The 17,159-nt window shown below is 41.7% G+C and overlaps 1 protein-coding gene across 3 annotated transcripts in view; it reads left to right on the forward strand.

The window, feature by feature from the left end:
* The window catches only part of MSH3 (mutS homolog 3), a 52,558-nt gene that overhangs the window by 23,571 nt on the left and 11,828 nt on the right, over positions 1–17,159 (forward strand). For all 3 annotated transcript variants that reach the window (XM_033164305.1, XM_033164306.1, XM_033164307.1), the window contains 6 exons: positions 303–387; positions 2,222–2,331; positions 7,778–7,910; positions 8,320–8,507; positions 8,788–8,956; positions 10,716–10,780. In XM_033164305.1, coding sequence (XP_033020196.1) covers positions 303–387; positions 2,222–2,331; positions 7,778–7,910; positions 8,320–8,507; positions 8,788–8,956; positions 10,716–10,780 — 750 coding nt within the window. The remainder of the gene's footprint in view (positions 1–302; positions 388–2,221; positions 2,332–7,777; positions 7,911–8,319; positions 8,508–8,787; positions 8,957–10,715; positions 10,781–17,159) is intronic.

Genomic DNA, 17,159 nt, shown 5'->3' on the forward strand with positions numbered 1-17,159 from the left:
AAATCTGTACTGAGGTGCAACTTCCTTCCAACAAAATCAAGCATGGTGAAATAGTCACTATTTCTGTATATTTGTTGCAGACTTTAACATAATCTTCTTTTGAGAGAGACAAACATTGGTAGTTGATTTTAAGTTAGTTTTTCCAAGAAGTAAAATGATTCACATGTGGTTACCAGAAGCTATTTCTCCTTCATATGTCTTAACATGCTTTCCCCAACAATATACAAAGCCATGATTTTATTTTAAAGCTTAATAAGCAACTATTTTGTGTCATCACTATGGAATAATGCTTTTTATTTCAGTAATTTTAAGAAGTTATCAAGTGAAGCTGAATATATGATACTTAATGGGTCTACAGTAAATAATCTTGAAATCTTACAGAATCAGGTAAGAAAGTATGCTTAATCCTGCACATTTCTTTGCTTTGGGAAGCATGTCTTGGATTATTGCACGTGTCCTTCATCCACCAGTTCTCCCCTAGCTTCCTGTGTTTAGTCAGATTTCCCCCAGCTAGACTCTGACATTGGAAGTAAGTTGAAACAGGAGACCTATGAGTCTGTTATTCTTTCTAGGAAGGAATATATTCAGGGAAGAATCAGCAGTTAGAACATGGGTCGGCAAACTAAGGCCCGCGGGCCAGATCAGGCCCAATTGCCTTCTAAATACAGCCCGCGGACAGTCCGGGAATCGCTACATGGATTGCCAGCGCATGCGTTCTTTCCCTCTCCCTCACACAACGGTGGCGCCTCCTCCCCACTCCCTACTCCTGGCTTCTCCCCGCCATGCCGAGAGGAGGAAGGGGGCTGGGCTTTGTTGCTGCCAGCCCCTCTCCGGAACCCTTTCACACCGCTCATTTCTCTCCGCCACTGTTCTTTTTTTTTCTTTTTCAAAAATATAGTCCGGCCCTCCAAAAGGTCCGAGGAACAGTGGACCAGCCCCCTGCTGAAAAAGTTTGAGAACCCCTGAGTTAGAATTTAGCAGCTAGTCTCCAATCTCCTGATTTCCCTCTGAGCCTATGTTCACAGTACTTTAGTAAATGCAGTTTTGGGGTAGTGCATTTACCAAGGTGACATTATATTCATTGTTTTGATTTGTATCCGTCTTTTTACCAGATAATGTATAACTCTAGAAGGATGCCAGCACAATTTAATACCAATCAAGAAGAAGAACATGGTGCAGGGCATGCATGTTCTGAGGGCATTTGATGCAGCCAGCTTGTTGAAGTTAAGCAGGTCCTGGTCTAGTCATTTTTAATTCTGTGATGAATGAAAGGCCAGATATAAGTACAGGGATACCTCTAGTTGTGGACACGATCCATTCCAGGGTGTCGTTCGAACCCCGAAAAGTCCACAACTAGAGTGGCGCATCTGCTCAGGTGTGGAGCGTGATGCGCTTTTGCGCATGTGCAAAGTGCGCAGAATTTTTCTGCGCATGTGCGAAGCACGCAGAACGCTTCTGCGCATCCGCGCAGGGCAAAATCCGGAAGTATACACTTTTGGGTTTGTTGCGTTCGCAAGCCGAAAAGACGCAACATGAACCTAACGCAACACGAGGTATGACTGTATACTGAAGTTAAGAAGATAATAGTTCCTTTTTAAAAGTGAAGCTCTTGCCCATAAAAGGCACAAACACCTGGAACACAACTGAACATGGAAAATAAGCTAAGGAAAGAAGGAATTTACTGAAGGTAAAAAAGGCTAAAGATATTAAATAAATAAATAAGCATTTACACCAAAAGCAGGAATCTAGTCACAAAGATCACTGAAGGAGTTATAAAAAGTAAAAGAAAAACTAAACTTTTTTCCAGAAGTTCAAGAGATTCTTATCTAAATCACTGCACTGATGTTATTAGTATGTATAATGTGTGGAAATAAGTTGTAGAACAAACAGTCAAAAGACAAAGTAATAGAACCAAATGTCATTTATCAAAGAGCACAATCTTTTCAGAAGTGCAGATATTATTAACATTGACCACTTTATGGGAGGATTGTGGTAGCCAGTGTAACACCACTTTTCAAAAAAGGGATCCATTCAAGGAAATGTGAGTTTCTGAGGGAAAAGGTAAACTTATTTTGTTGTGCGTTTTTATCATACTACTTTTATTTTATGTTGATGAAAAACAGAATATGTTTAACGAACTAAGATTCTTAAAGTTCACATTTCCCATATTTTCTTTTGAATGTGTTTTAATTGATTGAATAAAACACTGCCATTACTGCAGACTGATAAGAAAAGAAAAGGCAGCCTGTTTTGGGTCTTGGATCATACGAAAACTTCATTTGGGCAACGAAGACTAAAGAAATGGGTGACACAGCCTCTTTTGAAATCCAGGTATTCATTACCAAATAACTTTGCTACCCAATAGCTGAGCTGGATATTGATTATTTTAAAGGTATAATTCTTTTGTTTTTCCTTCGATGAGAGTCTATGCAGCTAATTTTCTTCTTAGGCTAAATTAAACACTGATAGCTTCGAAGAATAATTACCAACTTTCAGATCAGCTCTGCTACTCCAGCTCTTATACTCCATGTAAAATTTAGTGTGTTTTTAGGTTTTGGCTGTTACAAAAGATGCATTTTCCTGTTTCTGCATCCTTTAAACATGCTGGCAGTGTCATAGCATTACTTGCTATATTTAATGGAACTCCTTCTTGAATAATATATAGTTGTCCTCTACTTTGGCCATACTTTGGTATAAAATAAAAACTTTTCATTGGCTAGGCGTTGGGATGTAACCGATTGTTTTGTTGATTTTAGTGTTGCTGCTTTGTTCGGGTTCCATTTTTAGATTTGATGCAGTGTTTTAACAATATTTTATTTGTTTTGATTGTGATGTTCTGTATTGCTAGCCACCCTGTGTTTCCATTGGGAGGAAGGCCAGAACAGAAACATAAGGAAATAAATAAAATGCTTCACTTCTAACGTAGTTGGGTTTTGTTTTGCTTTCTTATAGGGAATTCCATAAGATACTCTTGTGGTGTAAATTTATTGAGAATTACTGGTAACTTCTGCTGTGCCCATTGGGTATCACTCACTAGTGTGTCTTACTTACATGTTCATCCTAGGAACTATTTTCAGCTGTGCGGTGATTGTGACAATTCTAGAAGAGTCAGTGTCTGCCCTTGGCAGTACAGTTTGATACAGTTGGAAACAATGCAAGAGACATTCCTCTGTTATAGAACTAGTGGGGAGTGAACACTGGTAGGAGACAAAATTCTGCTAGCTGGAAGCATCCAGTTGTTTGGCTGTCATTTAACTGAATTTCAGAATTTAGAATTTTATGTAAAATCCTCACCAGTCAGCAGCTTTTTTTTTTCTTTTCAGTAATATATGAATGGAAGCTGAGAAAACTGATACCGGCTGATGTGCCTCTTTATCTTTTTTCCTAATCAGTTTGCATTCAGCAGCTTCCTCTCCTGACTTATCATGATGAATGACTGTTGTTGCAACAAAATGTGCTGTAATTGTAGATCAGAATTATTTGTGATGATTGCAGCTTTTCATTATGGATGCATTCTATTCAATGGTTCATCTCTCCCTAAGGATGGAATGTTTATGACTGAAGCCTAATTTAGACCCAGTAGTAATTCTGCTTAGAAGTGGATCAACATACAGTAAATACTTTGGAACTAAAACTTTATTTTGGAAAATATGAGAGTGGGACATGAGAGTGAGCAGGGACCATTGTATCAGAGACAGAAGTCAGTGTGAAGTGGTCTAGCTTGATGTCACAATATTGGGCTAATTGCTCATAAATAGCTTTTCATAATGCTATAGAGAATGGCTCCTCTCCTACTACAATTGAAGTATGAATACAACTTTGTATGAAAAACGATCCTGTCTCTTATGCTAGACACTTAAAGATTATCCACATCTGCATCTGTTTTATATGGCAGAGAAAAGGTAAACATATTCCCTGTTGTAGAGAAATGATCTGATTTCAGAGTTTGACCCCCCCCCAACACTCTTTGAACTATCGGTTATTCCCCCTTACCCTCATATCATCCTTTGAACTATCATCGGGTGAGGAAAAAGAGGAGGAAGACTAAGAGCTGCATTTATCCCTCACTGGTAATTGCAACAATAAAAAAAGGTTTCCTAGTACTTTACACAATTTTGCTTATACACTTGATAACCAGGAACATAACCCTTGCGTAAGATTACCTATATTTGGCAAACATTTAAATCCTTCATTTGTACAAATTTGGTTGTTTCCCTTTTCAAGGTGATAGTTGCTGAAGTTGCATTTTACTTGTGCAAAACAAAAGCCCTTGATTACCATTTAACAGATGTGGAGATAGTAGTATGCAGATCTAGTCATCCCTCTAGATGCATTCATGAATATTTTCACTATTGTTTAGCAAATGTGAACAGAGCTGTGCCATCATACCACAAAAAACCCAAAAGGAGCCATTCTAAAACTGCTAGAAATAGGCTATGGGATATGTAGTATGTTTCAAGATGTTTCAAATTTTTAATGTTTTACTTAGAAGGTTGAGAGAAGAAAAGAAAACTACAGCCTAGTAATAGTTCTGCAGTTCCTTGAAGAATCGGTCAGGATCAATGTGTGTTTTTGCATGGGTTTTTGTTAAACTTTCTCTCTCACTTTTGTCATGGCCCATATTGTCCCTGTCCCCCCCCCCCCCCGCAGCCACATATTTGTTCACACTCAGGGGCTTCCTGACAGAAAAAAGACTGTTGCGGCTTTTATGCTAAAAGTATATAGAAAGTTTGATCCATCTATCTCAATTGCTGTGAATCTAAATAATCTTGTAGCACAATTTGTGTTTGCATAAAATGTAGACAATATACATGATGCAATTCTTAGTATAGATATAAAAACAAACTAAAATTCAGATAATACAATCTGAATATTTACTTTCTCATAGTGTTTGTTGTACTGTATTTACAACAAATTGTAGTAGAAGCAAAAATGTTTTAAATGGCCCTTTTACAGTGGCATATTTATCCCATACATAATCCTCTATGGAGTCTTATATTTTATTATTCTTGGGAAAGTGTTTAAAAAACGTAGTGAGGTGAAAAAAAATAGGTCACTTGATATTGGATGATGTTCTCTTGACCCGCTTTTTAAATATTGAGGATTACAGCAGGCAGAGTGTATGCATGCTTCTTTTGTGTTAGATTACTGGAGCTATAGTAGCATAGCCATATGCGAAAATGATTTAAAGTGCAGATTAACCTTTCTAGGGTAGTGTTTCATCTTTCCTCAGTCGTAGTATGTTTACACTTACTGGTTCATGTTGGTATATTATGTATTCATAAATAGAGTTCATAAACATGTTTTTCCAGTCCCAATGTGATATATAGTTAGTATTTTTAGATGTATTTATGTTCTCCTTTAAATACCCATACGAAAACTAGGGGAAAAAATGTCTGAAGCCTTTTGACTCAGAGAATGGTCCTCCATTTGAATCATAGCTTTTTGAAAAGGCCAGCTCAGGTGGAATGCTATCCATAAATGTAATGCTAGATCCTTCAATTTAGAGAGGTACCGGTATGTGTGTGTGTTGTATGTTGAATTGGCTCTCCTAATTTCTAGACTGGTACTAAGCTAGCCCCTGATTGCTGGTTTATCCAGACAGATTAGTATAATCAGCTTGACATGGGAGCAAGAAGGGAGAAAAATTGAGAGGGGGAAAGTATTGGCATAAAAGAGTGCCTGAAATTTGAATAAGGGGAGGGGGAGATAAAGAGGAAAACAGAGTAGCAGAGGTTTTAGTAAAGCAGGGATGAAAAGACACAGAGGGACATGGTACATAGTTTTAAACAACAGAGGTTTGAATAGAGCAGGGACGGAGTAAATCTGAAGGGGAAAGTGGCAATTTTAAACATGGCAGAGCTTTCAGTGGAGCAAGCAGGGGTGGCTCTGGGGGTTGGGGAAATGATTGTTTAAAAACAAAGTTTGAGTACCCCAATAAGGGAGTGGGAAGAGGTGTTAGCTGCTGCATTGTACCCATCTCTGCTATTTCTTCTTGTTAAAATTGGTTTTAAAAAAAACAAAACTCTTGAGTGTCTCTACATCCCTGAAGGGGGAAGAACAGGGTAAGGGGAGGGAGGGAGACTGTTTTAAACTTCACCCTCTTCCATTCCCCAGCTGCCTCTTTTGTGAGAAACAAAGGATGTGGAGCCCTCAGATATTCCATAATATTGTGCTACAGTATGTTTCACTTCTGGTATCATGTGTTGTCTGATGTTCCAGATTCAGTGTAGGAATTTAGAAGATGTGCATATATGGGTGTTTGCTTGTTAATAAAAGTATAAAACTCACCAACTGAAAAGTTCTCTAACTTGTTGTTCAGTCGTTCAGTCGTGTCCGACTCTTCGTGACCCCATGGACCAGAGCATGCCAGGCACCCCTATCCTCCACTGCCTCCCGCGGTTTGGCCAAACTCATGCCAGTCGCTTCGAGAACACTGTCCAACCATCTCATCCTCTGTTGTCCCCTTCTCCTTGTGCCCTCCATCTTTCCCACCATCAGGGTCTTTTCTAGGGAGTCTTCTCATGAGGTGGCCAAAGTACTGGAGCCTCAACTTCAGGATCTGCCCTTCCACTGAGCACTCAGGGCTGATTTCTTTAAGGATGGATAAGTTTGATCTTTTTGCAGTCCATGGGACTCTCAAGAGTCTCCTCCAGCACCATAATTCAAAAACATCAATTCTTCGGTGATCAGTCTTCTTTATGGTCCAGCTCTCACTTCCATACATTACTACTGGGAAAACCATAGCTTTAACTATATGGACCTTTGTTGGCAAGGTGATGTCTCTGCTTTTTAAGATGCTGTCTAGGTTTGTCATTGCTTTCCTCCCAAGAAGTAGGCGTCTTTTAATTTCGTGACTGCTGTCACCGTCTGCAGTGATCATGGAGCCCAAGAAAGTAAAATCTCTCACTGCCTAAACAAGATAACTGGCAGGATTGCTCTTCAGAGTCTATTCATCTTAAAGATACAGTAACTTATATCATCATGGTGTGTGCGCACGCAAAGGGAGCTGCAGAATAGGAGAAAGGTCATTGCATGGAAATAGGGGTGCTCTGTGTACAAAGGAGAGTTGAGAAAAGAGAATGAAGGTGCAAATGGGGGTGCAAGGGAGGTTGCAAAAAGGAGAAGGTTGGAGGTATGGGGTTGGGGTTAACGTAATGATGAAAGCAGGGCCATGAAAGAATCTGAAGAACAGGAAGGGATTGCCACTTAAGAATTGGGCAGAAGGTGAAAACAATGCTTCATGGTTGCATTGTGCTGGAGAAGAAAGATGCAGTAGGCTACCGGGGTGGGTGCACAAAAGGAGGGGGAGGCATGGACATGGGGGTGAAGATGGAAATGGGTGCAAAGGGGGATTGCAGACTAGAAGAGAGAAGTGGCTTCAGAAATGGGGTTGGGAAAGTGAAATGCAAGCTTAATAGTTGCATGTTGTGTTAAGGGGAAGCTCTAGGGTTTAATGTGGAGGGAATTGCAGAGGTGTTGGCAGGCAGAGTGAGCAGTGGTACAGCCCCTAGTTAACTAAGAAAGGGTGTCTGTGCTGTGCCGAGTGAGGAATATAAATCCACAGAAAAAGCAAAGGTTATTCTGGGTTAAATCTTTTAATTGTAAACTGTTTTCTGATGGTGGTGTTGAAGATCTTTTAAGAATCTTGCCACTTTATGTAACTTTGCCTTCTATCTACCCAGCCCACTTAAGTGGGGTGATCCAGACAGAGATCCTGAAATTCTTATATTGTAGAGAACATTCAGTCTGTAGTAAAATAATCCTTTTTTAACAGTGAAATTAATTCTCGACTTGATGCGGTGTCTGAGGTTCTCCTATCAGAATCAAGTTTCTTTGGCCAAATAAAGCACCTTCTATATAAGATGCCAGATGTTGAACGAGGACTCTGTAGTATTTATCACAAAAAGGTAAAAAAAAAGTGATCTACAAGTGATTAATACTATATTCTTAAATCAGTTTCAATATTATCAGTGTCTTGAGAAAAGTATTTTGTTCATGTGAATAATACAAAATATGTATTTTCTTCTGTATTTGCTGAGGAAGTTGTCTCGTAATGCTGTAGGGTAGTAGGCCTACAGTTTCAGGCTATGCATTAAACTATAAATTAAAATATTATTGATATTCTATTTTAAACATTATTAAAACGACACCAATTTGACTGCATCCCATGTATATAAGTTCCCTTCCCATTGTGATACCAGCAGCAAGTATAATCAGGGTGCATATATTTCAATGAATGTCCAAAATTGGGAAGAAACTAAGGAACATTAATTTTTAAAATATTAGCCTTGAAGTTACAATTGTTTCTAATTTCAGTGTTCCATTCAAGAGTTCTATCTGGTAGTCAGCACACTCTCTCAGTTGGAAACAGCAATCACAGCACTGGTTCCAGCTATACGTACTCAGGTTCAAACACCTTTATTACAGAAGAGTCTTTTGGAAATTCCAGAATTGCTTTGTTCAACAAAGAAGTATATAAGCATGCTTAATGAAGCAGCAGCAAAGTAAGTAACAGTGCAGTCTTTCCATGTTTACTCAAAAATAAGCTGTACTGAATTCAGTTGGGCTTATTTCCAGGTAAATAGGGTTAGGATTGCAGCCTAAATTGTTATATAAACACGGTACAGTATCCTTATGTAATATTAACGAATGGCTCTTACAAATGGTCCTGTAATATTATTATTGTTACGAATGTAAATACTTTTTTGTTAGTACCCGGTATTAAGGAATGTGTGTACTTTTTTGAGGGGTGTCTATCTTAACTCTTGGATTCTGTATACTTAGAAGTGGAGACAAAACCCAACTGTTCAAGGATCTTGAAGAATTTCCCTTAATAAAAAAGAGGAAGGATGAGATTCAGGAAGTGCACTATCAGATCCAGTTACACCTTCAGGATATACGAAGAATGCTAAATTGTCCCTCTAAGGATTATGTAACAGTGTCAGGACAAGCAGTAAGTTAAATATTTGCTTCATATTTTTTTCTTGTTGTATTTGCCAGCATTTTATGTGTTTCATCGGTCATATTTTCTTGTTCAAGTGTTCATTTGTCAGCAGACAAAGCTTCAAAGACTAGAACCACCTAAGCTGCTGGGGAATTCATATTTGTTCCCATTGACCTGGGTTAATCAAAAGGGCCTCCCAAGCACTACATGAAGAGGCAGATTACCCACAAGTAGAGAGACTAGTTTATATTAAATTGGGATATTACCGCTGCCTCCTTTCAGTCGGAAAGTACATTTCCCTCCAACAATGATATTGTCCAGTGATCTGACAAATCCAGCCAATCTCTGCCATGTAGTTGTTACCAACTTTCACAGATAATGGTTGAGAGGGTTGGGTTCTTCAAGAATCTTGTTGGGTTCTTCAAGAGAAATTCATCAGACTGATGTAAGAGTAGCATATTGATTACCAAATTAAAGCTTGCTTGAGCACAGATGATAATAAACTATTGTGCAACTGAATTGGTTAATTAGTGAACCCATACAATATAATAACATTTAAAGCGTTGTTGAATAAAGGATTCGGAGACAATAAAAAGACAAAACAAGGGTAAGACTGCCAACCCATCTTCAAAAGTGAGAAAATGATCTTCTTACTCATCTTTAGGTAGGCAGGTTATATGCTGTCAGAATAAATAATGCTTCTGCAAGCTAAACAGTTTAGAAATGTTTTTCCCTGGTGTTGTATTGATATGCTATATAAACGAAATGGAGTGCACGTTTGTGAAAAATCATTTGGATTTTATGCTAGTAGAAAGGTTAATCTTTACTACTGTTTATGCTGCTTAAATGTTTTGAATGGAATGCAAATAGAAGGACAGCAGCTAAATAGTTGATACACAATCCTTTTCTGTCAGTTTGACAAAAGATGTGTAGTTTGTATGATGACTACCAAATGCCAAATTATAGATAACAATGAATTGCCATATCACTTTGCTACATTGATTTTCCTAGCCCCTATTTCTGAACCGGACACCTGTTTTCCAACCAATGGGTCGACTTGCAACCAATAGAGCTGCATTAACTCCAAATCATTTTTCCAGCTACTGTCATTCTAATCCGAGATATTAGATACAGTCGTATATAAAGAGATTATCTTCTGTTGATAAAGCTTTTTTTCAAGGGTAAACAAAGAACAAGTGAGATAGATATAAGCTCAGCCTCTGGTTTTTGCATTGAGAATTGTTTTTAAAAGAAGGTAACACTTGATACCCACTTTGCTGCCCTGGGCTCCTTTGGAAGGAAGGGTGGGATATAAATCCAATCAATCAATCAGTCAATCAATACATACATACATACATATATACATACCCATACATACATACATACATACACACGTACACACACACACACACACACACTTTTAGCTATACAATCTGACATTATAACAGGTAAGTTAAACATAAGTAGTAACAAGAGGTAGCATGAGAAGAAACTTGACTAGCATATTTTTGTTGGGCCATCTATTGATGGCTGCAATAATCTCAGTGGCAAGATTTTGGTATTTTGCTGTAAAATATTAGGACTGTGGAAAGTTGTAGTTCAAACAAGAGGGTTTGTACAACTTAATTTTTCTTTATGTGAATGCATTATATGTTTGTATCTCGCTTTTCCTCCCAGGAGCCCATGGATTGTGAATTGATGAAGGGTGGGATAGAATGGAATAAAGAATAACAATGATAACAATAATAGTAATGCAGAGATATTTTAGTTTCAGATTGAAGTCAAGAATTCACTTTTATCTTCTGTACCATATGATTGGATTAAAGTTAGCAGGTATGTAAAGATAATGTAATTTGTGATTACCATTAATTTTATTTACGTTAATGATGCAGATAATTTGCATGAAAGCACCTTAAACTTCTGCATGGTGGGGTTGGATGAATGTTTTTTAATATAACTTTGCAAACTATAAATCAGTATCTAATACTCTTAGCTACAGTAATCAGTCTTGACATCAGCACATGGCAAAGGTTTTTACACATGCCAGAACATGTTGCTTTACCTGGTCCTATGGACACAGAGGTCTCCAGCAGTGGCCTGCCACCACTTCAAGCTAACTTCTTGGTTTGCCTGGCAGTGGTCACTTTACTTGTGGTCACTGTGAATCAGCCTCATTCCTGCTTGCCTGCTAGCTTACTTGGTGGCAGCAGCTCGTTACAGGATCACCACCATCAGGAAAATCTCTTCTCTGCCCAGTAAGCACTGCATCACAGGGAAATGGTGAGACAGTTGCCAGCCTCCTTCCATGCTCACTTTGCAGGCTTGTGGATCAGTCAGCACTATTGTGGAGTATTGCCATGAGGAAGGGTGTTAAGATGCAGGAGCCATGGGGAGTCTGTTAAGGACCGCTCAAAAGCTGTAGTCAGGCCTATCAGGAATATATCTTTAGGTGCAGGAATTCCATACATGTCTGCAGTACATTAATCAGTCACATAATGTAGTCCAATTCCTTACTAAATTCAGGGCTATTTTCCCATCAAAAGAATCTTGACATATATTTGGACAGCTGTGTTCTCATCATTTATATATAATCTTAGTTAATACATTTTTCTACTTTCATGGAGCTTCCATTTATAATGTGGATGTTCATAATGTAACAAAGTTTGAAGCAGATAAACTGATTTCCTTCTTCCTTCTATTTTTTATACTGAGGATGCAGTCCTGTCATCTGCATCCTCACACTAATTCACAGCAAGGAATTAAAATCTTTTATTACTACTTAAATATTTTCCCTTTAAAAATAATATGTACATCTCATTAAAAGTTAAACTTTGTAAGCTGAAATGGATCTGATGTTAAGCAAAAGAAAAATATTATAACATACATGATATCTATTCTTCTGGCTGGTAATTTAATCTAGGACTGAATCAAAGCCTGAGGTATTTCACCCAGTCAAACTATCCTCTGGAATAATATTCTTGAAATGTTATGCTAGATCACAAGGGCTCTGTTTACTAATTATCATTCGACTTCTTTGCTTAATCAGGGTTACCAAAGAAGGGAAGGAATATGTATTTTACACAGTAAGCAGTCAAAGCCTATTTCTGAATAAATTTGATTTCTCCAAGGGTCTCTTAGCATAGGATTGATTGATTATTTTGATTTTGAAAAATAAAATTGAATCTAGGAGCATGTGCTCATATCAAAAGCTCATCAAAATGATAAGAGTACCTATCAAGAAAGTTATCATGAAAAACAAAAGGTTATTGATCCAAGTGCTGCATGCATTGGGCAATCTTCCTGTTTTGTTTCAGTGTCTTGTGTTTGCTGGTTTTGTGTTTCAGAAGCATATATGTAATTGTAAGCAGATATAAAGAACTCTTTCATAAGGAGCCTGGTGAATAGTTTGGGAACACCAAATGCTTTAATATTAGTGAAGATGAACAAGTGTAGTCTGGATGAGAAACTGCTGCACATGTAAGAGCAGGATATAAATGTCACAATTAAAGAATGGGGGCAGGGAGGGAGCTGTCTCAGGTTCATAACATGCCACCAATGTGAATATCTGCATTGAGTATATTCAAGGCCTGGGTGCCTTGTCACAAGAAATAGGAAATCACTAGTAACTTTTTGTGTCTGTCTGTTACATTTCAGGGCTGTAAAAATAATAATTTATTATTTGTACCCCACCCATCTTTCCCCAGTAGAAAGACAGCTCAGTTGGTTAGAGTGTGGTGCTGATAAGACCAAGGTTGCAGGTTCGATCCCTGTATGGGACAGCTACATATTCCTGCATTGCAGGGGGTTGGACTAGATCAGTGATGGCGAACCTTTTTGAGCCCGAGTGCCCAAACTGCAGCGGAAAACCAACTTTTTATTTCAAAGTGCCAACACTGCAATTAAACCTGAATATCAAGGTTTTTAGTTAGAAAAAACTTCTACAGTTTGAAAAAAAAAAACATTGTGCATGCACACGAAAGCTCATACCAAGAACAAACTCAGTTGGTCTCTAAGGTGCTACTGGAAAGAATTTGTTATTTTGTTTCGACTATGGCAGACCAACACGGCTACCCACCTGTAACAGGTGCAAGTATGAGACTCTGCTGATATAACCTTTTTCTTCTGTTATGAGAGAAAATAAAAAAGGAAGCTTTGGGCTCACACATATGTCTTCTACTGTACACTGTTTTCCTTGGATGATATCCCATTTTAGTCAATGGCCTTAAGTTCACTTATTTCACTCAGGGGTTGCTCTGAGGAAATAATATACATACCAGTACAACCCTTCATTTGTTCTTTGAATCTTTCTCAACCTATTATTCATAGCCAGATTGATAGAAGGTTATGGGCAGCAGGTTCAAAGAGTTATTTTATTTTGGGTACACTGAATAAAATTTTGCCCACGACTGTGCGGGTGTGTGTAAATACCGTATTTTTTGCTCCATAAGACGCACTTTTTTCCTCCTGAAAAGTAAGGGGAAATGTCTGTGCGTCTTATGGAGCGAATGCATGGTCCCTAGAGCCAAATTGCCCAGGGAGGAAAGGCAGATCCTGCTTTTTCTGTTTTAGAAAGAGCTAAAAGCTAACAAGAGGGAAAAGAACCCGCTTAACAGCTGATTGCAGGAGATCGGGGAGGGAGATAAGGGAGCTAGCTCCCTTTCTGCCCCGCCCAGGCCCTTTGCATAGTAGTTCCTTTGCAAGGGCTGAGGATCCTGGGAAATTGAGTTTTTCAGCCATTTGGGGCTTTATTTTACTTTTCCTCTTGCTTTCTATTACTTGCTGGTGCTTACTGGTTTGCTTTCTTCTTGCTTCCTATTACCTACTGGTGCTTACTGGTTTGTACTGGTTTGCTTTCCTCTTGCTTTCTATTACTTGCTGGTGCTTACTGGTCTGTACTGGTGCTTACTGGTTTGTACTGGTTTACTTTCCTCTTGCTTCCTATTACCTGCTGGTGCTTACTGGTCTGTACTGGTTTCTACTGGTGCTTACTGGTCTGTACTGGTTTGTACTGGTGCTTACTGGTTTGTACTGGTTCGCTTTCCTCTTGCTTCCTATTACTTGCTGGTGCGTACTGGTTTCTACTGGTGCTTACTGGTCTGTACTGGTTTGTACTGGTGCTTACTGGTTTGTACTAGTTCGCTTTCCTCTTGCTTCCTATTACTTGCTGGTGCGTACTGGCTTCTACTGGTGCTTACTGGTCTGTACTGGTGCTTATTGGTTTGTACTGGTTCGCTTTCCTCTTGCTTCCTATTACTTGCTGGTGCGTACTGGCTTCTACTGGTGCTTACTGGTCTGTACTGGTTTGTACTGGTGCTTACTGGTTTGTAAGCAATGCTTTTCCCCCTTTGCAAAAGCTGCACAAATCAGAACTGATGCTTTGCACACAAAAAAGCTGTAAAACCTTGAGCTGATTCTCAAAAAACAACAACAACAACAACACATGGGTTTTAGAGAAGGAACACCAGAAAAATATTTTTTCCATTGTTTCCTCCTCTAAAAACGAGGTGCGCCCTATGGTGCAGAGCGTCCTATGGAGCGAAAAATACGGTACATAAGCAATCAATCCGTGGAATGTAATACAGGCGAAGCTGCCTTGATGCATGTGCAAAGCGCTAGATGTGACACACAGCTAGTTTCCGCTTCTGAGATGAGGTCTAAAGGTTTCAGGAGGAGAAAGTGACTTCTTCCAGGTAAGCTGGTAGTACCTGTTGTTTTTTATTATTATTTATGTGTGGGGGTTTTGTTTTTGTTTTGCAAAAACTGGGCAAAGGGAGGAACCATAGCGGTTGCATCCCAAACCTTCCCAAATGCAGCTCCTGCCCTTTCTTCGAAAAGTTTGACTTCCTCCTTACCGGAGAGCTCTCGGGCAGTCGGAGGAGGTAGCTAAAGACATGCGAGAGCCGCCACCACAGCAACGGCGCCTCCCGGACTGTGAAGGCGGTTGGGAAGAAAAGCCCACCCGGCAGTGCGAGGCGGGAAGCAAATGCCGCTCAGCTCCGGCGCAGCTCCGCTTACCCCTGCGCGGGGACACGCGCCCCTTGGCGGCTTGCTAGGGTCTTAGCGAGACTTTTCTTCGCGCCATCCCAAACACCGCTCGGATGGAAGCGGAGGTGGCCGCCTACTCCTCCAATGCACCGACCCTGTGTGCACATTTGAGTAAAGAGTTCCACATTTGCCTCCTTCCATCCTTCCTTCCACCCGAACATGCATAGCACTGCCGTTTTACTTAGGGATGGCATAGCATCGCCGGCGGGGCCGCGCGGCTCCCCCCGCTTGCAGCGCTCAAAGACGGCGCTGGGCGGCCGCCTCGCAGCCCGCCCGGGACCAGCATGGGCGGCACAGGCGACGCTTCCTCGACCCGCCGCCCCTGGCCCAGCCTGCCGCTGCCGTTACCTCGTCGTCGCCTCGCGTCGAATCCTCCGCAGCAGCCAGCAGCAGCAGCAGCCAAACACCACTGGGACAGGCGCGAAGGAGGGAAACTGCTGCTGTCTGCTGCTGCGCCTGCGCTGGAAGAAATGAGGCACGACGCATGAGCAGAGCAGCACAGCAGCAGCGCCCTCAGCCTCTGGAGGGCGGCAGCCGCCGCCGGCCAGCTGGAGAAATGGACGGGCGCGGTGCAGCGCGGCGGCGCCCCCCACCATTTCCCCGCCCCTGGCGTGCCGGCAGATAGAGCTCTGCGTGCCAGCTGTGGCACGCGTGCCACGGGTTCGCCATCACTGGACTAGATGATCCTCAGGGTCTCTTCGAACTCTAGAATTCTATTCTAAGATTCTGTGTTGTGTGTTCTGTTACATGTCAACTTTCTAGGACACAGATTGGAGCATCCCCCCCCCCCTTATTCAAAATATAATATATAAGAACAGTTTTTAGTGGTAGCATAATTACCGTATTTTACGCTCCATAAGACGCACTTTTTCCCTCCTAAAAAGGAAGGGAAAATCCCTGTGCGCCTTATGGAGCGAAGGCTTCGCTTCCACTGCCTTCCACGATCCACCAACATCCCCTTCGCTTCCCGCTGCCTCCCCCCATCCCCCGTCGCGTTCGGCGGGAGGTGGGGGGAGGCGGCAGAGATGTTGGTGGATCGTGAACGGAGCTGCTGGCACGATCCACCAACATCCCCTTCGCTTCCCGCCGCCTCCCCGCATCCCCTGCCTCGTTCGGCGGGAGGTGGGGGGAGGCAGCGGCGATGTTGCTGGATCATGCCAGCACCTCCGTTCACCGAAAGAAGCTTCTTTCGGCGAGCGGAGCTGCTAGCACGATCCAGCAACATCTCCGCTGCCTCCCCCGACCCTCCCGCCGAACGCGGCGGGGGATGGGGGGAGGCGGCGGGAAGCGAAGGGGATGTTGGTGGATCGTGCCAGCAGCTCCGTTCACGATCCACCAACATCTCTGCCGCCTCCCCCCACCTCCCGCCGAACGCGACGGGGGATGGGGGGAGGCGGCGGGAAGCGAAGGGGATGTTGGTGGATAGTGCCAGCAGCTCCGTTCACGGAGCTGCAGGCACGATCCACCAACATCTCTGCCGCCTCCCCCCACCTCCCGCCGAACGTGAAGGGGGATGGGGGGAGGCGGCGGGAAGCAAAGGGGATTTGGTGGATCGTGCCAGCAGCTCCGTTCACGGAGCTGCAGGCACGATCCACCAACTTCTCCGCTGCCTCCCCAGCAGAGGGGTGGTGGAGGAAACAGCGGGGATGCTGCTGCTTTCTCCACCACCCTGCGCACCGATGCCAAAAGCAGGCTTATCCCCTGTTGCTTTAAAGGGACATGGGGAGGAGGGGAGAAACCTTCTCCCCTCGTCCCCATGTCCATTTAAGGAAGCGGGGATGAGCCGCTGTGAAGGGAGAAGGGGCTTCCCCTCCAGCGCCCCCCTCCCGGTTTTTTAGAGGAGGAAAACCAGGAAAATATTTTTTCCTGGTTTTTCCCCTTTAAAAAACAAGTGCGTCTTGTGGTCCGGAGCGCCTTATGGACCGAAAAATACGGTATTATTTTTCTCAAATAGAACTGCAACTTGGATTAGAGAGTTTGTGGAAATAAAAGTAAATGCAAGCTATCTAGATTGCAGCGAGAGACACTATCTTTGGCCTAAAAACAGGTAGATAAAGGTTTAAGTTGTTACCGGTAGTTTAGAAATACTTGAGTTGTCTGAAAGGCCTCACTAAACATTACATACAGATCTGTTCAACTGAACTGGGACAGCTCCTTTTTCATTTTG

This window comes from Lacerta agilis, chromosome 11, assembly GCF_009819535.1.
Source record: "Lacerta agilis isolate rLacAgi1 chromosome 11, rLacAgi1.pri, whole genome shotgun sequence".
In the NCBI taxonomy this organism is placed as follows: domain Eukaryota; kingdom Metazoa; phylum Chordata; class Lepidosauria; order Squamata; family Lacertidae; genus Lacerta; species Lacerta agilis.